General features: G+C 35.5%; 1 protein-coding gene across 5 annotated transcripts in view; it reads right to left on the bottom strand.

The window, feature by feature from the left end:
* Positions 1-695: 695 nt before the first annotated feature.
* The window catches only part of TMEM135 (transmembrane protein 135), a 292,950-nt gene continuing 272,212 nt past the window's right edge, over positions 696-21,433 (bottom strand). For all 5 annotated transcript variants that reach the window (XM_077867364.1, XM_077867365.1, XM_077867366.1 and 2 more), the window contains 6 exons: positions 20,224-20,391; positions 17,213-17,276; positions 16,067-16,143; positions 11,951-12,049; positions 11,072-11,139; positions 696-9,223 (listed from right to left, as the gene is read on the bottom strand). In XM_077867364.1, coding sequence (XP_077723490.1) covers positions 9,091-9,223; positions 11,072-11,139; positions 11,951-12,049; positions 16,067-16,143; positions 17,213-17,276; positions 20,224-20,391 — 609 coding nt within the window. In that variant the 3' untranslated portion in view covers positions 696-9,090. The remainder of the gene's footprint in view (positions 9,224-11,071; positions 11,140-11,950; positions 12,050-16,066; positions 16,144-17,212; positions 17,277-20,223; positions 20,392-21,433) is intronic.

The following is a 21,433-nucleotide window of genomic DNA, read 5'->3' as shown; positions in this document are numbered from 1 at the left end:
TCATGACATGAGCTGAAACCTAGAGTCAGGCATTCAACTGGCTGCACCACCCAGGCACACCGATACTTTTGTGCCTTTAGTCTAGGGTTAATTTTGCTCTCCTACTGAAGCAATGCTTTTCTGACTCTACTATCTGATGCCCTATGAATTACAGTTTTCCACTCTGGCTAGCAGGAATATAAACTATTCATTCTCTAGTGCAGATGTTAATGATTGCTCCCTCTGCTTTAACACGCTTCTTTCGCCAGTCTCAGTACTTTCCTCCTGTGCATACAGAAGTATGCAGCTTAAGTCTCAAGGGGGACCCTCTTTAGATCTCGGGGCTTTCTCTCTGTGCAGCTTGCTCCTCTCTTGTACTCTGTCTGCCTGACTGACTTCACCCATCTCGGCCTCTCTGGACTCCCAGGCCTGTTTCCTCACCTTGGGGAGACCTCTGGGCACTCTGTGGTGTTCCCTCTCTGAGTTGTAATCTGGACTCTCTCTCTAGGTATCAGCTGAGGCAGTCACAGGAGTCAATTTATTTTCCTTCTTTCAGAGATTACCACCCTGCAATGCTTGATGTCCAGTGTCTGAAAACTATTATTTTATATATATATATATATTATCAGGGTTTTTGTTTTGTTTTTCAGGTGAGAAGGTGTTCTTCAGTTTTTTAGGTGTTCTTCTATCTGAGCTGCAAGTAAATGTCACAACCATTTTTGGAGGCATGATTTTTATTACAATGTTATATGAGGATTTTGAACAGAGGGGAGTAAAGATGCCACTTTTTGTCAGGAACTGTTACATTTTTGAGAGAAAAGGGAAAAAAACACATTTAAAACTTTCAATTCTTGGAGATCTGAGCTCAAATTCCAGTACTGCTACCATGGGCAAACTACCAGCCTCTTTGATTTCCAAGTCTCTCACTGGTTAAATGAAACCAAAATGAAATCTACCTCACAGGCTGTAAGGTTTGAATGGGATGTAAACAATCTACCATCCATCACAGGCACTTCATACATTTTAGTTCCCCTCCTTCCCCTCTGAAAATAAGTATCAGAAGAAGCTATATTGTTAAGAGTGGTCCCAAACCATTCTCAAGTATCTACATATCCTTTCTGTTATAGGAAAAACATAATTCTATTATGATACTGAAAAGCCAGACATGAAGCATACATAATTCTAGGGAAACTGCTTGTGAATTTTTGCCCTGTGAAAATGAATGGGAAGGAAGAGACCTGTGTTCTGCCCTGTCTACTTCTGGTTTAGATTTGGCAATTTTTAAAACGGGGAACAATCCAGAATTCTAGCTCTGTCAGGAAAAAGCAAACAAATGAAACAGATGACAAATCATTTCTCTAAGACCTGAAGCCAAACTGGCTCCAATAGCTGCTGGAATGTAGTAAAAGCCAATTTCCCGGAGTATTTACAAAATCATTTATAAGGATAATATTTTCCAGACTTTTACAGGGATAGCTAAGAGTAGATTTTTAGTCTGCTGACTCCACAAAGTTAGCATGTATTATTCTGCAGGCAGTTGCTGAGACCACCACCTCCCACCCTAACTCCCTCACCCCATTACCCCAATATAAAGGCCTGGCTTAGGCACAGAGATGGTCCTGTCCCTTCAAATATATACACCATCTTCTAAAGGAGCAACAGGTGAGACAGCTAATGATAATCGAATAGAAATGTGCTTTATGGGAAATATTACTAAACTGCTTCAGGAAGCTAGAGATAAAACATCAGCAAAACCTTCAAAGAGGTGACTATTTCAGGATACATGCAGAAGTGAAGTAGGGGAGGAAAAGAGAGCATTCTAAATAAAGGTCAGAAGGGATATAATGCAAAATGAATCTGAGGTTGGACCTATATAAGATTGGAATGTGTCAATTAGAAATGTTTTTAGCTAGGTCATAAAGTAACTCCATTTTTTAACTTTTTGAGGAACCTCCATAGATTAGAATGTTTTGTGCTTTAAGTTTTCTGGAGTTGCTGTACTAGCTTGCATTCCCACTAGCAGTGTAAGAGGGTTCCCCTTTCTCCTCAATGTTTATAGCAGCAATGTCCACAATTGCCAAACTATGGGAAGAGCCCAGATGCCCATTGACAGATGAATGGATAAAATAGTTATATATATATATATATAATGGAATAGTTATATATATATAAAATGGAATATTACTCAGCCATCAAGAAAAATGAAATCTTCCCATTTGCAATGACATGATGGAACTAGAAGGTATTATGCTAAGCAAAATAAGTTAATCAGAGAAAGTGAATTGTATTATTTCACTCACAAGTGGAATTTCAAAACCGAGGAGCACAGAGGAAAGGAGGGAAAAATAAAACAAGATGTAATCATAGAGGGAGATAAACCATAAGGGACTCTTAACCATAGGGAAAACACAGGGTTGCTGGACAGGAGTGGGTGTGGAGGGGTAACTGGGTGATGGGCATTAAGGAGGGCACATGATATACTGAGCACTGGGTGTTATATAAAACTGATGAATCACTGAACTGCACCTCTGAAACAATACACTATATATTAACTGAATTTAAATTAAAAAAAATAATTTCCCATTTAAAAAAATGGTTTGTTTTCTCAAAATTCTCAGAGGTATATGGTTACTAGTTTTGATTTAGTGGCCAAAGAATGTCATCTGTGAGGCAGGTTCTTTGACCATTTTCTTGCCCTGACATCTTTAACATAGTGGTTTTTCATCTTTATGCTTTTCACCTCATATTTGCCACAGATCCATATCCCATTAACTACTGTTCTGAACAAGAGAAAAAGGAAGGGGCTTAAAAAGCTTCCCAGATTTCCCATTACATCTTACTGGCCCAAACTGGATCACATGGCCATCTTCAGAGAAAAGGATGGAAAAATATATGGACAAGAAAAAAAGGAGTGACATGACAGATCAAAAAAAAAAAAAAAAAGTATGACTGATCCCCCTGAGCTGGGCATATTGCTGCCTTACATGAAATCAGTGCTCCATCAATAAGGAAGAAGGGTTAAATAACCATCAGGTGAGCAATTAACAATGACTTGCAATCCACTTTTGAAATTTAAGAAGAGTTCTAGGGATGCCTGGGTGGCTCAGCAGTTGAGCGTCTGCCTTTGGCTCAGGTCATAATCCCAGGGTCCGGAGATCAAGTCCCGCACCAGGATCCTTGCAGGAAGCCTGCTTCTCCTCTGCCTGTGTCTGTGCCTCTCTCTGTGTCTCTCATGAATAAATAAATTTAAAAAAAAAAAAAAGAAGAAGAGTTCTTGTGGGGAAAAAATGCCCATATTATTCAGTTATACCTCTAGGTTTGTAGATTTATTTACCCTGCCTTCTTAGGTTTCAAGGAAACCCTAATTCCTGAAAATGACGTGCTTTAAAAACTACAGACTCAGATTCAGAAGCTACTAAATTTCTTCCTGTAGTTTTGTAGACTTTACCTAAATCGCAAATTACATTTCAAAAGGAAGAACTTAAAACCTTATTCATATAAAACCTCTCTTAATACACTGAATACATTTTCAACTCAATGAGCAAATAACTGCTGTCATTCTTAAGTATTACAAGGCCATTCAATCATTCATGCCACCAACACTGAATACTTTGAGGTAGCAAAGTGTCTTGTTAGTCAATACTAGTTTGACCACTGGCTTCCAGTCGGGTTTGTTTTTATATGCTTGCAGACATGGCCCACACTCACTCTGATAATTCCGAGATAAATCCCCATTCCTCCTCTTGCACAGACTGCATCTCTAGTGAAGAGTACTGTACACCTGTCACATGCATCACTGGAATGTGACTCCAGATAGTCCCACTCTGAATGAATCCCTGTGGCTCACTTCTGAGGGGAGACGAGGGAAAGAGAAGCTACCTCTTTTTCTAACACATTCTACAACATTCCTTGAGGGTCTTCCCTAATCAAGAGTCAGACCGCTGCTTATGTCTCACCTTTAATTTCCTCTGAAAGAAACAGGAAAATAAGAACAATTTTTCCTCCCTCTAGAGAACTCAAACTGAGGAAATAAGTAGCAAAAAAAGTGGTAGAACAGCACAGTCCCGGGAAGGTAAGAAACAGGAGGGAGGGGAGCTGGAAATGTGTGTTTATGGTTTCTTCTCACCCATCCTTTTCGGCACCCCACCCCCGTAATGACCAACAATAGGATTACTTCATGCTTTAAACTTCTGCAGACTTTTGGCACCAATCCATCCCTACAGCCACAGCATTCTCCTGTGTGACCAAAATAATCTGAAAAGAACTCTCATTTAAGGAGTTGAATGATAACTGAGAAAAGTTTAATAGACACTGAGGAAGAAGGCCTCAGAAACTGCCTGGTCCAAATTAAGGGAAAGAGAAAGTAATAATCTTGGATGATTTCTGCTAATACAGGGGCACAGGTCCACCTGTGGAGGGCTGCTGAGGCCTATATGTCGTGTGCCAAGATCAGGAAAAAACCTATTAACCACAGCCTGGGGTTTTCTTACAAGATTAGAATGTTTTGTGCTTTAGGGTGGGGGCAGAGCGTGTGGGCACTAAACTGAATAAAAAACTAAGCAAGCAAGCTGCAGGGACCTGTGAGCTGGAGGAAAAAATACAAATTGCACCTGAGCTGATGCCTCTGCTGTGGACCAGATGGGGTATGTGTGTACATGTTGTTATTGAGATTTTCAGGTCTGTGAGGACAAAGCATAAAAGTCCAATACGTTATTTCACTGAGGACACATCTGGAGGAGGGAAGAGGGGGAAAGAAATTGGAGAAAGCAATAGGAAATAGGAAATGAGTTCTTGCCCCTTCCATGCAGCCACCACAAGTCAGGTGACATCATGGGGTTATTGAGAAGAGGTTGACTGTCTTGAATTGAAAGGCCACATGTGTGCAATTATCCTATGTCTTAGGCAGAAGGCACTAAGAAAGGCAGAGCTATATCAAAAGTCACTGTCACTGAAAATGGTTATCCCATTTTCCTGATTGCAGGAGAGCCAGCCACTTTACCAGGTGCCACCAAAGGGAGCACTGGAGTGTTCACATTCAAGGAGCATAGTCAAGGACCAGCCAGCAGAAAAAGGGCAGGAGGCACAGGGGCAGGCAGTGGGGAGGAGCAAGACAAGGTCAGACATAAAGATTCCGAGGCTGGGAAGGCAGAGAAAGGAGATACAGCAGAGAAGGAGGAGAGAGAGGCCATGTCAAAGAGCAAGGAAGGATTACCAGGCAGGCGTTCCTTCTTCCAATTAAATCACTCACTCTTCCCTCAGTGTAAAGCAGCACACATCCCTATTCGCCACAGTTGGAAGCTTACAGCTACACAGGCTACATACTGCCTGGCGGCACTCCTAGGACATGGCCAAGATCCTGTTCCTCCTCTGCTTCCAGAAGTTACAGATCAACATCAACCTCCTTTCTTTGTAGTTACCTTTTCCATAACTGCAGGGCAACGGCAAAGTCACTGACAGCTGAAACAGAAACACAGCTTCAATCCCGGGTTGAAGGAAGCACCCTTGGTTGAGGGAAGCATTACAGGCCTTAGGATCCACATCCACACCACTGATCTCAGGGTCACCTCAGTCCCAGACACTCCCTTTCCTTGCTAATTGCATGAGAAGGCACTGCAGAGCCAGTGAAGGCACCAGCGGGTAAGGAGCTATAAAAAGGAAGGTGCAGGGTTGAGGGGAACGGTCAGAGCTGTCCCCTGGGCATCCACGAGTCAAGCCACCTTATTTATTACTCATCACAGTCTCAACCCAGCCCTACAGGGAACATTCATTTCTTACTCTTTGTCTTATATGTTTTTCTTAGTCATTCATTTTCCAGTTACCTAAGTTCTCCACCTGAAAATGAACAGCTGGTGGATAAGCAGCAACAGGTTATGTTGTTGGGAGACATGAAGTTTTTCAGACATCTTAATCTTAAGAATACTTTTGTCTTTGTGGAACAAAAAATCATCCATGTAGGAATGATCTTGTTGCTCTGTCAAACTACTTTGTCTTTACGATAAAAATAAAGCACAGAAAGAATTCAAGGACTCTGTGGGCTTGGCAGCCTCTCTGATTCATAGGTGGTAAGAAGGGCAGGCCACTGCTCCCAGGGGGCACATCCCCTCTGGCCCCACGGAGAGGTTTCTCAGAGCATGTGACATAAGCCAATGGACGAAGCTCCTTGTAGGTAAAGGAAACTGATTTTCATTGACTCTACATTGACAGGGTCCTAGAAACTCAGGGCTGTGATAATACATGTATAATACAATTTTGTCGGTCTTACCAACGAAATCAAATGTTAGCCTAGGCACAATCAATCCAAAGGGAGAGGAATACACAAGCTCAACAAAAATTACTGTGACAACCAACTAATCCAGGTTTCATCATAGAGGACATGTTCATTATAGGAAAAAAATAAATTGTAAAATCTGAGAGCAAAGATTAAAAAGATACTATTCTAAATTAATTAACAGCAAACTAAGCTACAAATAAAGGCAAAAAATAAACCAGATATCAACCACATGACAACCATGTCCAAAGGTCAAGAAAAAAGTCACAGAAGTGACCACAGGATTTGTGAAACAAATATAACATAACCCAACCACAGGTTTTATTTCAGACATAAGCAATAAAATGGATTAAATGTAGCTGATGAAAAACTGGTAAGAATCTAATGGATTTGAGACAATGTGTTCTCTTACAACCTCAGCTTGTACTTGGTTGGCACTAACTCTAGGATTTTATTCCCACAGGAAATAGTAATGAACCCACGATAATACTACCTGCATCCCAATGCACTTCCAGACTACATGAAGATGTGGGGAAAGCTAAGAGGCATGTCCATGTTTTTTTGCAGTCAGTTCTGGTGGAAACTTACCATCGATGGGATGTCCTCAGTGTATAAATGGACTAAAAAACATGTTTTGGAAAGGACATCTATTTGACTTTATTTATGGTGTCAAGTTGTCAGTAGATACCTGATTGATTAGAGGTATAGAAAGATTCATTTTGATTGTCGTTAGGAACACAGTTTCTTTGTTTTCTCAAATAGCTATACTTCTCAGGCTGCCTCAGTGAAGTCAAATAGGACTTCTCTTTCACCACAGCAAATTAGTTAACTATTCACTCAAGCTATATGCTCATTACTGTGCTCTGCTTCATGCTGGTTATTTCATTTTACATTTTATATTTTAAAAAATGACTACAGTTGGAATAAAAAGTAAATCATAGAAATGTACCTTTCAACAGTAAAATTTTACTAAACAATCTCATGAAATTTCAGTACGATTTGTCCTTCAACATAATAGCCTTTTTAATGTTAATGAAAACAGTAACTTATTAATTAAAATGTTTTTCTTTTAAGCAGACAGGAAAAATATTATAAACATAATTTCTAAATAAAGAAAATGAGGTGCAGGAAGCAGTGCTTTCTTCACTGTTATAATACTTCATTTTTAAAAGTAAACACAGTACCAATCATCATTTTGATTCCAGTGAATAAAAACTTAAAACTTAATTTATTAGCAGATTTTGAAGTCCGAAACCAAAATGATGTCTATTGTCTAATAGACAAGTCAATTCTAAAAAATTAATCACAATGAAAAATTTTGACCTAATTAAAGTGGCTCTCTCTGTTACCATGGTACCAGGGTCTGTCTTTTTGTTGGCTTTCAATTTGCCATTAACAACCAAGGATAGGATTACATGTAAACAGAAATATTCAGGGCTTGATGAAATTGAATATGAAGGATTAAGCGTTTTTAAAGCCTGGGTTATAATCCTTGTTGAAACACAAGTTCTACTGTATAATTAATTTACAATGGCCCAAAACTTTTCAGCAACAAAATGATATTAAAAAAATATACCATCATCCCTATATTTTACATTAACTGTAGACATAACCAATTAAGCATTTTATTAACTTAGAAAAGTATAACTTTTCCCTGAAAAACTTTAAAGAGAAATCATATTTCAATCACAGCTGTCCTGAACTAACTCATACTCAACAGTGACTACATTTCTGTCACTTCTTTATTCCAACAGGAATAAACATGGTGACAATAAGTTTTTGAAAAGAGGCTAGAGAACCTGGCATCCCATTAGTGATGAAATGGACTTTTTAACAACTACAGGATTTTTATATTGTTTGTAGTCATAAAATATCCATTTTATAGGTGGAATAGTTCCAAGGGAACAAAATGACAAACTTGCCAAAACTACTTTTGATCCCTTCTAATTCTGTAATGGCAGATAAACTTAGCTATGAAGAATTCAGTTCTTATAAATGAAAACAAACATCATAAACCCACAAGAGGTTTAAAAGCAACTTCATTTGCTTTTAAATATTCAAGTGTACTGCTTTGTAAAACATTAAAACATACATTTCAAATGTATCAGATATGTCAATTCTCATTTACTCCTAACCTGCCATTAGTACATAGGTTCTCTGGGCTGCCAAACAGCTCAACTGATCATGAAGAGAGACGAAGGTATAAGTGGAAGAAGACATGGATACCACGGCATTTATTCAAACAGCATAAGACCCGTCTTTGCATCCCTGAAGTAAGAATGACCACTTTCTTTAATAAATTGCTTTATACTAAAGCAGCATTGTCTGTGAAGAATTACTTCATATCCATTCATTTTACTACTATAGTTACCAATTCAAAAGTTAAAAAAGAATACAGACCAAATCCATGTACCCGTGATCCTTTGTATCCTAAAACGTAGAAATATTCTTAGTTTTAACCAAGAATTATATTGGAATGAACTAATGAAAACATCTTTTAAAGTGATTTTAAGTATAATCTCATTTGTTACTACATTTCTACATAGATTATTTAAGATTGCTTGTGGACATAACTTAATCAATAATATAGCATCATGTCAACAACCACTACAGCAACCCAGAATCAGATTCTGGCTATGGAAGGGCCCTTAATTATTAAGCAACACCTTCCTAAAAAGCTTCTGTACTTCTGATTGGTAAGAAAAACAAACAAAAAAAGAGCATCTCTCATTGAAATAACACTGAAGTTCAAGCTCAAGACTCCTTCTTTGTGATTCAACATAATTAACTCTTCAGGATAAAATAATGAAACATTAGATCACATTAATAAATTACAGTCATCTTCAAGAAAACTCGATGGGCAACTCTGGTGTTACAGTCGTATATCTTGGATCCAACCTAGGGATAAAATCCTTAAAGTGTTTAGATGCACCAGTACCAAAAACATCAAGGACTTTTCGGTTCATGACAGCAAATCTGCAAAACAGAGAACACAGTGAACAAGTATTTAATGAAGTTTAAAAAATAAGATGATTCACTTGACATGTCTTTCATGGAATGGGAAAATAGAAAAGATTGGCATGACAAAAGACTCAATGGCAGATTCAAAAGTCACCCTGATTCCTTTATCTCAAGATTCATTCACTGTCTCATATTTTCTTTAAAGGGATAATAATCTCCAGACCTGAGACCCCTGGAGACCACCATTGTTATTTCAAACCCCTCACAAGTTCTTCCCACTAGATTGTGTCAAATAGAAAAACAGGTTCATCGTAATTTTTCTGATCAATGAAATTGTAGGAAACAAAATAAACAAATGATTGAGCTTAGCATTTACCAATGAGGCAAAGGTATTAAAAATGTAATTTCTTTCATAATTGACATTTTGCTGTCTCATGATTTACAGAAAACACATCCAAATGTGCAAGTATTTAATGATTAAAGGGAAAACAGCATATAGGTTTTCAAATTTCTAACAGACATAACAAAGTAAAAGCATACCCTCATTTTATCCATCACCTAACTTAAATAAAAAAAATTTTAGAGACACATATTTAGCTAATGTGCAGGATGAACCTGTGTCTCTATGCCTGATCCCATTCATTCCTTTTGGGGAGAAGAATGAATTTAGTTCTGAGCCGTGGGCCATCATCACTACTCCAAGAACAATAAATGTAACTTCCAGTGCCTTTCCAAAGTAAAGTTCCTTCCAAAATAATCAACTGGTTAAGCCCATTAGCGGGCAAAAAACAAAATAACAAAGAAATAAATGATTAACTAATAATAACATAAAGGACACACAGAAATCATGGCTCAGAGGAAGAATGCTAAAGCCAGCCTGCCTGGCTCCTACCCACCCCACAGCTCCTTCACTGGCTAGCTCTGTGACTCTAGCAAGCTATCTCACCTCCCTGTGCACCTCTGTTGACTCACATAGAGAACCAGGATATTAATAGTACTTATCTCATAGAGCTATTTTACAGATAAGCATGTGCACATGTATTGTATGTGTGTGTGTTTGTATCTTAAATCCATATCTGGGACACAGTAAGCACTATACAAGTGTTTGCTATTAAAACTATGAATGACAATAATATTAATAACAGCTGCAACTTACTAAGTGCTTCCTAGGTGCTAAGTGCTATTATAAACATCTCGATTTTCCCACAACCATATAAAGAACCTTTTACTGTTTCTAGTAGAGAGAAACAGGCTCATGAGGGTAAACGGCTTTTCCACCAGTGACACAGCCAGAGGTATCAGAGCCAGGGTCAAGTCTAAGACTGTCTGACTCCAAAGTCCACAGTCTTTCTAGGAGGTCAAGCTGCCTCTCAAAGAATTAGATTAAGATCAGAAAATGCTAGCAAAAACAATAAAGAACAGAATAATAAAGGCAGAGGAAACTATGCTTATAATAGCAAGCAAAAGAATAGGATTATTTTTCCCCAAATGGAAATCATTCAATTATTGAGGCATGATTTCTAATGAATCTGCTTAGTATTTTTAATCAAAAAGAAGAGATCAAAGACTTTAGTGAGACTTAAGTGTGTTATGTAGCAACTAATGAACAGCTTTCAAATCAACACAGCATTTTCCTACAACATTTAAAATATCGAAAATAATATAAGGAAAAGAAAAGTCAAAACAATGTTCACTAAAAGAATGCCCACTTTATTATTGTTAAGTTTGTGATATTTGCTTTATATGTAAGATGCCTGCTTTACCACTGAAAGAATATTCTCTCAAAAAGACGAAAAGATTCAAAAATTTTTTTGTGGCAACTGTTCATTTTGTATGGTCAGGTACAAAGTCTCAGTCACTTACTTGCCCTTGGTGAGCCTTAAAAGGAACTTCCAGTAAGACGGCCGCAAGGTCTGAACTTCCATGACAGCCTATGGTTAGAGCATTCAATTTGAGACTTCTTTTAGTCAATGGGAAATATGGTGAATTGTAATAGGCAATAGAGCATTTCTATCTCTTATTTTTATTGTTCATTGCATTTTAAAAACAATAGTGATGATGATACAAAAATATGTATTTAAGTTGATTAACTATCAAGAATCTTTGTAAATATGCCCTCAAATAAGAATACTGCTTATGAAATAATAATGGAGGTAACAGTCATTAATATTAGGAAAGCATTTACTGAATACTCATTAGATAAGCTGGCACTTCACAAGTGATAATGAATTTATAAACCTGGCAGCATTCCTTGGACAAAGTGCAAATAAAAGTGGTCCCCCACATTTTGCAACAGCCCTAAAACTATTAACATCAATAATGATGATTATAGAATTTAGAGAAACTGAACAATGCTTCTAATACACTAGATTCTACCCCTATCCTCACTGCCTGAGTAATACTGGGGAAATGCAATTATTCCTACTTATGCTCATGGTATTTTCCTTCTTCTAGAAGTATAATTAAACTGGGCATTGTAGCCAAGGTACTAAAGTAATAGTTTGCCTATAAATTTCACTCTATTTAAACATAAAAATTATTGTCTTCAGAAAACATGACCTGGCCTACTAAGTTAACATGTTTAATGATTTGAAACTTGCAAGTTTCAAGTTAAAAAAAAAATTAAAATAAAAAAGTAAAATATAACCAGTCGAAATGTTCCCAAGCCTTTATTTCCTCCCATTTGTTTAATGTACAGAAATAGAAATAATTCTATATTTCATTTCAAAAAGCAATACTTACTGCCTGGAAGCAAATTGCTGTAGAGATGGAATAGATGATAGTATCTGCATGGGGAAAATAGGGAACCTTTCCTGCTTCAATGCCTTTGAAATACATTGTCTGAAGTGAAAAACAAACATAATCTAAGATTTATTTAAAAAAAAACAAATGCACACACACAACGTTAAAGAGCATTAACAATACAATGGAGCAGTATACTCACTCCCTATCTACAACTATTTTTTCTACCTTCCAAATACTAATTATCCTTTCAGAGCTCAAATTACAGGTCATATCTTCCATGACAGAGTTAAGTGTCAGCCCGTTCCTTCCCAGTTTTCTTCACCCAAAACCCAAGATGCCAGTAATAATACTTTCCTGTGAAATTTGGTCACTTTTTACTGCTACTTCTTTTATGTCATTTATTCTTCAATGCTTTTTGTATAATGCTTAGATCCTCCCTCCCTCCTTGTTAGATCTATTCACTCACTCACTCATTCATTCATTCAACATTTAATGGTGTTAGCTACATCCTGGGCACTATGATAAGAGCTAGAGGTTGAAAACTGAATACAGTAACATCTAAGTTTGTATATAACAGAAATAACCAATGTACTTAGATGTGTAACTATATATGTGTATGTATTTTTTTTTTGGCCTCACCTGAGGAGGAAGCAGACTACTCTGTCTAGCACAAAGGACCAAAGAGAATTTCAGAAATGACTATATTTGAGTAGTACCTCTCAAATCACTTGCAGTGAAGAAACACTTTTTTAAAAAAATTTCCAGCTGTCACATCTTGATGCTTTCATAATACAATAAAAATAAATTACTAGAAAAATAAATTTTAAAAACCCCAAATTGAACCAAAATTTCACTCATATTCAAAAGACAAATTACTCTGTCAAGATGCGACAGAAGTTTCCAAATGCGGGCAGTCCCGGTGGAGCAGCGGTTTAGCGCCGCCTACAGCCTGGGGTGTGATCCTGGAGACCCGGGATTGAGTCCCACATTGGGCTCCCTTCATGGAGCCTGCTTCTCCCTCTGCCTGTGTCTCTGCCCCTCTCTCTCTGTCTCTATGAATAAATAAAATCTTTAAAAAAAAAAAAAGAAGAAGAAGAAGTTTCCAAATGCTTGCTGTCAATTTCTGTACTTATCTCATCCTGAACTGGTAACAAACAGTTAGTACACTTGTAAACCTCCTAAGAGGCATAAGAGAGAAAAAATAGGGGTAACATGCTGGGTGAAAGCACATGATACATAATGGGGAAGAACCAGCCAATTTATAAGGATAGAACATGGAATAATTCGTGGCAATGGTTTCTCTGAAACATGGGAAAGCTAAAGTAGAACTAGTAATTTTGAAAATACCATACAGTATATTACAAGATATAGGTATACTGTACTGTATTCATGCTGACAAAAATGAAATTCTGAGGTGGTACAATGGCATCATAGAAACATGTGAAACAGGTATCTCTGGATATATGGAATAACTGTGTTCCTAATTTCTCATAATAAAGCTTACATACTGAACCAGATTCTAAGTTACTGAAAAGAGGAACCATATCCTATACTTCAATAGGCCTGCCAGCACCTAGTACAGTAATGGGAACATAATAGATATTCAATAAATATATCTTGGATCTTGGATATAATTTTCCCCAAGAAAAAAAGTGGTCTAGTCAGCTTTTATATTTAATGTTATTATAGTAATGCAGCATTTTAATAAAAAATTAACTTCAATCAGAGGAAAATGTCCATTACACCACAGTCACTAATTCCACAAAGGACACGGTAAGCTTAAATTTGTAATTTCCTGAATTGAAAAAAAAAATTCTCATCAGCACACTTTATATACAGTTTGTTTTGCCAAGATCAAATATGGCTTGTTGATAAAAGAGAACAGCTATACCATTGCTTGGCTTAAAAAACTCTAACCAATTAGGGAAGCAGCTATAAAACACATCTTTTACAAACTAGATCCCAATACTAGATTTCCCCTGTGTCAAAGAATATATTTTTGCTAGCTAAAGGATATTTTCTTTTTTTTTCTTTTGTATGTGTATATGTGTTTAAAGATTGTATTTATTTATTCATGAGAGACACACAGAGAAAGGCAGAGACATAGGCAGAGGAAGAAGTAGGCTCCCCATGAGGGGCCCAATGTGGGACTCAATCCTAGGACCCTGTCACATCCTGAGCTGAAGGCAGACGCTCAACCACTGAGCCACCCAGGCATCCCTCAATGAGATAAAATTTTTAAGAAAATCAAATAAAAATCTGTAATCTTAACTTTGAATTGGAAATATCAATGTGCTTGTTATTTTCTCTATCTCTAAAAAAAGGAGGGAAAAAGGATTTTCTAGAAAGAATGATAAAGCCAAGAAACCTTGGCTAGCTGAGGAGCAAGAAACTTCTAGTATCCAAATTGAAGTCTCTAAATACCATTTCCCATCAAAAGAAACTAGCGGCCATTGGATAAAAGGCTGACTCTCTGGCTGGGGCAGGAATTGTCTAAGATGAGCCTGGAACATGTTTTATCACAAAGCAAGAAAGCTATCAGAGATACAGGCATTATGTAAAAAAGAAACAGAAGTCAAGGGGATCCCTGGGTGGCTCTGTGGTTTAGCGCCTGCCTTTGGCCCAGGGCGTGATCCTGGAGTCCCGGGATCAAGTCCCGCGTCGGGCTCCCAGCATGGAGCCTGCTTCTCCCTCTGCCTATGTCTCTGCCTCTCTCTCTCTCTATGTCTATCATAACAATGAATAAATAAATAAATCTTTAGAAACAGGAGTCAACTGGAAGAGGCTGTCATGGTCAAAGATAGGGCAAGGACTGCAATGACTGGTGGAAACAAATCAAATATGTTAAAAATCAGGTCTTCATAATGCCACTTGAAAATAAGGACTCAGAGGTCAATTCTGCAGAATGCTAGAGATTAATTCATTCTGAACACCAGTAAATAAAGGGAAGTAATCAAGCATATTATTATCACTTTGTGAGTAAACTATTTCAGAGTAACAGTTGAAGATGGAAAGTTCTTTTTAAAAGAATTCTCACTAATAACTACTAAGAAGAAACAATAACAGATTATGACCATTTTGCAATTCTCAATGTAATAGTAAATGATTATTACCATGATTATTAAATGGCTGCTAAAACAATTAGGTGGAAGCCTAATAGGGAGCCTACGTTAGCTCTATTAACACTGAGCCCACTGACCAATCTTATCATCTTGAAAAGGGAGACAACTAGACATTTCTGTGCTTCCCAATGTGATGCAATGGGAATTCATACACATAGTAAATGTGAGCTATTTCTGTCCTCTTCTACCTTCTAAAAATTGAACCTGAACCGCTTAAGCCTTTAAATCTAATTAACAGTTTACAGGAGATATGTGGGTTAAAGAAACATGTTAACACCACCAGTGAAGCTACAATCAGCAAAATCCGGAAGTGGGAATTCCACAGAACTAATAACCTAGATCTTCAACAAATAAATGGCAAGGGGAAAAAAAAAAAAAAAGATGGGGGCGGTGGGGGTGGGTGGAGGGGAGGAGAGTTGCTATTAAAAACTAAGAGACTTTGGATCCCAATTAAAACAAAAAGATTGCAAAAAGACATCTGTGAGACAAACAGTGAGAATATAAGCTCTAATTGGATATATATTAATTATTAAAGAATTACTAGGTTTTTAAATGTATGAAGATACTATTTTGATTATACTTTGGTATTACCACTGATCTATTTGTTTTTAAGGAGTCTCTATCCTGTAGCCTTATTCTTTAAGGAGTCTCTATTCTGAGTTGGAAGAAGTGATATGATGTCTGGGATTTGCTTCACAGTAATTTAGTACTTGTGGGGTTGGGACAGTACAGATGGAATGAGATTGATCAAATGCTGTTAACTGTTGAAGCTGTATGATGGGTACATGAGGGTTAGTTACTTTATCCTTTCTACACTTGTGTATATTTGAAAAAAACACATGTTAAAAAAGAAGAAACAGAAGAAGTGACTTTGTAAATACTTTTATAGGATTGACTTGCTCTTGTAATTGGGATATAAATTCGCTATGAAACCAGCTAGAAAAGCTCTATATCCATTTAGAAGCTTACTTGCACAAAAATGTTTGCTTACCTCCACCAATTTGGAAGCTAAATACATGGAAATTGTTGTACTTTTATAAAACATCATTGATACTCCTGCCAAAAACCCTGAAATAACAAACAAAGCAAAACTGATCAAATCTCAAAGTATTTGTTAGTTAAGTCACTCAGAAATGTCAATTCACTTAAGTAAGACAGAATTGATCTGTAGCACTCCTTTGTTATACAAATTAAGGACAGTAATAGACTTGACCACATTAAAATGGGGTAGATTTGTGGATATCATATATTTTTAAATTAAGAAATTGACCTTCAGAGTTAGGAACACATAGTTCTGATATACATATTACAAGAAACTTCACATTCTAAATTTAACTTTAAAAACAACAGTAGTCTTGACAAATAAAATGATCTTCAAAAAGAATTTTTAAAGGCTATTGATATCATTTCTGATTTTAAGTGGAAATATTTATCAATCTATTCTTCTAACAGATCAAATTACTTTTAGTGCTATCATCACAATTCTCTCCAAAGCAGTAACTTCGTTCTATAAATGGAAGACCAAGGTAGGGGGAGGCCTGGAGTACTATAAGCAGGTGTATTACTAATAAATATCTGAAAATTGTCAATTTAACTAACATGTCAATTTAACAAGTAGCATGTATGCTGCAACTTGTAAAAATTGCAGACATTAATTTTATGTCTTATTTTTCACGAAATTATTTAAGTTTCTAAAAAATAAAAATATGTTTTATTAAACTACATGTCATGTGCCAATAGCAAAAACAGAATACTTTAAGAAACAGAACAGAACTTCTATTAGTCATGAAATTTTTTATGTTTTATGTTCTTTTATGACTCAGTCCTAGGATTTCTGGCCTGTTGCAGGGCAGATAACCAAGTCATTATACTGCCAATTCAAAACACCAGGTGGCAAGAATGCCTTGATAAGTTAAACTTTGGAAATATAAGATATTTGGACTAGTGCCTCAATAGGGATTCTATTACAGAGAAAGAGAGTTACACAGAAATCAGATGAATTTGGAAACTATTTCTGCATCATTCCTACTACTGATTGATACAATAATAATAATTTTAATTTATCATTGCTTTACCAGCTATAATAGCATGCAGTTCATCATCCAATAATAATAATTTTAATTTATCATTGCTTTACCAGCTATAATAGCATGCAGTTCATCATCCAGGTTTCTGACCCAGCGTAGGAAGCAACTAGTACCCTATATCAAGAAGAAAATGCAATGACTTCAGTTGTTTCATTTCTAGACAAGATGCATGTAACATCTATAATGAGTGAGTCACTAGCTGACTGTGGAGGCAAACTGGTAATCTTCTCTAAATCAAACTAAATATATGATTGGAAAAATTATCAACAATAACCTGCTATAAAGTTATTCAGAGTTCTGGACAGACTCTACTAAGAAATTATACATAATATTTTTATTGTCATGGCTTTTCATAATGAAAGCATAAATTCTACTTTGCTTCGATGTAGTCACTCCCACTTTAACAAGGAGAAAAGAATTCTATAGCTCAGAGAAGATATTTTTCAATATGAAGATGAAATAAAGGCTTTCTCTGGTGGATAAACACTGAGAAGATTCATCACCTTACAGACCTACATTACCAAAAATGTTAAAAGGTAGTTCTGCAGGCAGAATGAATGTAATGCCAGTTTAGATCTGTAAAAAGAAATGAGGAGCTCCAAAATGAAGATAAATTTAGAAGACATTTTTAATGTTGTTTATTTCAATAAAAATAAATTAACTGTCTAAAGCAGTGTCAGAAAATTATGGCCCACTAGCCAAATCTGCCCTGGCACCTGTTTTTATATGGTTCATGAGCTAAGAATATTTTGATACTTCTCGATGGATGAAATAAATAAAAGAATAAGATTCTGTGACATGTAAAAATCATATCATATTCTAATTAAAGTATAATAAAGTTTTACTAGAATATAGTTCCTTTATTTATATATTGCCTATGGTTGCTTTCACACTACAACCACAGAGCTGAGCAGTTGTGACAGAGACCAACCATACTGTCCACAAAGCTTAAAACAGTTATCACCTAGTCCTTTACAGAAAACATTTTCTGATTCCTGGTCTAAAACAAAAATGGTAACAATGTATTGTCGGGTTTACAACACATGAAAAGATAAATGTATATACCACAAAGGATGAGAAGGAGGAATCTGAAGTACAGTGTTGTAAGATTCTTACACTATGCATGAGGTGGTATAATATTTGAAAAAAACTAATGAATTTTAAATGTTTACTCTAAATGCTAAGGCATTCACTAAATTTAAAAAGAGGTATAAATAGTAAGCCAATAGTGAAGAAAGAATACAAAACAAATTAAAAATTAATAAAAATAAAATATAAAAAATAAAAAAATCTAGGAGATAGAAAAAGGAAAAAAAAGTGAGTTAAATACAAAACTAGCAAGAAGAGAGATTTAAACTAAACCATATCAAAAAGTATATTAAATGTAAATAGTCTAAACATACCAATTAATAGAGATTATCCAACTAGATAAAAAGGAAGAACCAACTACATGTATCTAAAAGAAATCAACCTTTAAACTGAAGACATGGAAAAAAAATTAAAAAAATAAATAAACTGAAGACATGGAAAGATTAAAGCAAAAGAATAGAAAGACTATATATCAAATATAATCAAAAGAAAACTGGACTAGCTATATTAATATCAGGCACTGCAGACTCTGGAGCAAGAATATTACCAGGAATAAAGAGGAACATTACAAAATGAAAAAAGTTCGCTAAGAAGACACAGAAGAAATATGGATTGTTTCCCTGTCCTTTTCTCAAATACATTCTCAAAAATATGCTAACAGCACTGACAATTTTAAATTGCATGTGGCTTTGGAATACATTGTATTATTATTTTTTATAAGACATTTTCTGACCTAGTTGTATTTTTCTGTAGTTTAATGCCACTAGTTTGTATTAACTGAACAATTAAATAGTAACAGAAATTAAAGCATACAAATAAAAACATGCTCTGAGATATGCTAGATGGTGGAGAATAACCAACCTGGGATAAAAATGTTGAAGATAATCAACATGCAACACTCAAGAATTTACGTTAAGAATAAATACAAACTCTATCACATGAGAAACAAAAAAGAATATGAATATAAACATATAATTGCCAAAGTTCTGTCCTATTAGCTCTTATGTGTTCAAAAACATTAGTAATGTTTCCTAGTCAAACATTGAAAATACTTTCAATATTACTAATATTTCATAACAAGTAATTAACTATAGTTTATCATTTGTTGCTTCTATTCTCCTGCCCATTTCAAAATACTTCCCCCATATCTACCTTTTATAAGTAAACTTTTACATAAAATGATACATAACCATCTTATCCAAATTGACTCCAAAAATTTTACCATCTGGAATCTACATTTAGATTTAGAAAGTAAATTTCTGATAGTTAATAAAATGTCAGTAATATGATTTATATTTGAGTGTTTCCCATTACACAAACATCACTACTTAAAATTTCAGAGTACTATTTCATGGATGATCCCTACATATGTGTTTAGGTGTAAGCTTATACATGTGTAGGAACATGCAGACAGGGGTAGAAGAATGTTCACTACAGTTTTTTGAGAGAATGCAGTAAGAATACTGAGTAGGTCTAAGAGGGATACTAAGTCATTGCTTATATAAGTTACAAAAGGAAATCTTCACTGGTTCTATCCGAGTGCTGATATCAGCTGGAAGCGTCTGAAATATGTTTAAACTAATAACCAGACAGTAAGTATGATTAAGAAATACAAATAGACCATATATATTAATACCACTTTTGCTGTTGGAAATAGTAAAAAGTTCGTATTTTTTCAGTATCTTCATTATTGACCAAAAAAAAGTAAGTCTTTGAGAATTTTTAGTATTATGTATAAATGCAAATATGTCTACATTTTCAAGGCCATTAAGTAACATTTTTAAAAGAAGAAATTTCTCTTTTCCTTTCTCTTTTCCTCAATTCCCAATATACTGTGTGTATTTGGAGATGTTGAGATATTTATGAATACAATAGAAAGAAAAAAATGACAGATGGGTAAAGGCCATATCTCATTCTGACAGGAGCCATGTTATTTATTTCCCATTTTTCTTTCCTCTTCTGAAAGCCTTACCTTGTATATACTAACAAAAGAGCCCAGAAAAGCTCCAAGCTGGAAGTTTTCTTTATTGTAGAAGAGAGAAAATAACCGGGATGGCTGTGTAAACAGATGCCTGAAAGCAGAGGGAATTCGGAGACAACACTGGATCAAATATCCCACACTGAACATTCTGATGAAACCCTAGAAAACATTGGGATAGATTTTAATTTACATACAAATTTCTAAGTTCAATAGATATGAATTTTACTATAGCAGAATCCAAACAGAACTCAAAATAAATAAGTAAATAAATCACACAAGTATATATCAAAGTATTTTCAGAATTAAGTCTTAAAGACCTCAATTTTAAAACAATTGCCTTAAAATAAGGGTAAATTTTTTCAGTGACTATACTTTCTTTGATTTCCAAAACTTTGAAAGTCTCACAAGCACTAGCCAAGCTTGTCTATGCATCAAAATTTCAGTTCTTGACATCTTGTTAATATTGTTAAAATAGGATTTATAATTCCTAAACTGCAACTGAATTTTGGGAACAAAAGCACTGAAATTCCAAAAAAGCAGTTAATAAAACCAATTATTGCTTGGAAATTTTAACAGAGAACTCTTCTTAATAAGTAGGAATCCTTTTGACAGAAGAAAATAATTTTATTTTTAGACCTTTGGTATCAACTTTTTAAATGGGTTAAAATAATTCTCCCGGTTAAAAAAAAAAAAAAATCATTATACCTAGGTTTTTATTTCTATGCTCAACTGTGCCAGGCTAAAACATCTCTAAGAAATGGTAGCCTTAAGGTATACTAAACAAAACTTGAAAAAACAAATCCACTACAAAGTCATATTTGCTGCCAACATACTTTTGTATTATCTGCAACTATTTATAGTGCAAAAGGGAACAGAAAGGAAGACAAGTATTGATCAATTTCATTTCAGTACTTAAGGCAATGAAATTTAAACGTCACTTCATACTGAGAGACTGAAAAATTCCAATTAGCATAAAAGGAAATGTTATATAAAAGAACAGTATTTTATGTGATTCAACCAATACACTATAATACTGGTCTCCCATCCTCCTCCTCTCTCACCACTACTGGGATGGAAAAATGTCTACATTCCTGCTAAGTTCCAAAGGTCAGGTTTGTATCTTCCAGATAGCAGCCTTCTTTATTAGAAAGAAAAACTGAATTACTACGAAGAAACATTTGTTAATTTACCTGAAACTATC

The sequence above is a fragment of the Canis aureus genome, chromosome 23 (assembly GCF_053574225.1).
Source record: "Canis aureus isolate CA01 chromosome 23, VMU_Caureus_v.1.0, whole genome shotgun sequence".
NCBI lineage: Eukaryota > Metazoa > Chordata > Mammalia > Carnivora > Canidae > Canis > Canis aureus.
The sequence above is the reverse complement of the archived record's forward strand: the minus strand, read 5'-3'. Positions and strand labels throughout refer to the sequence as shown.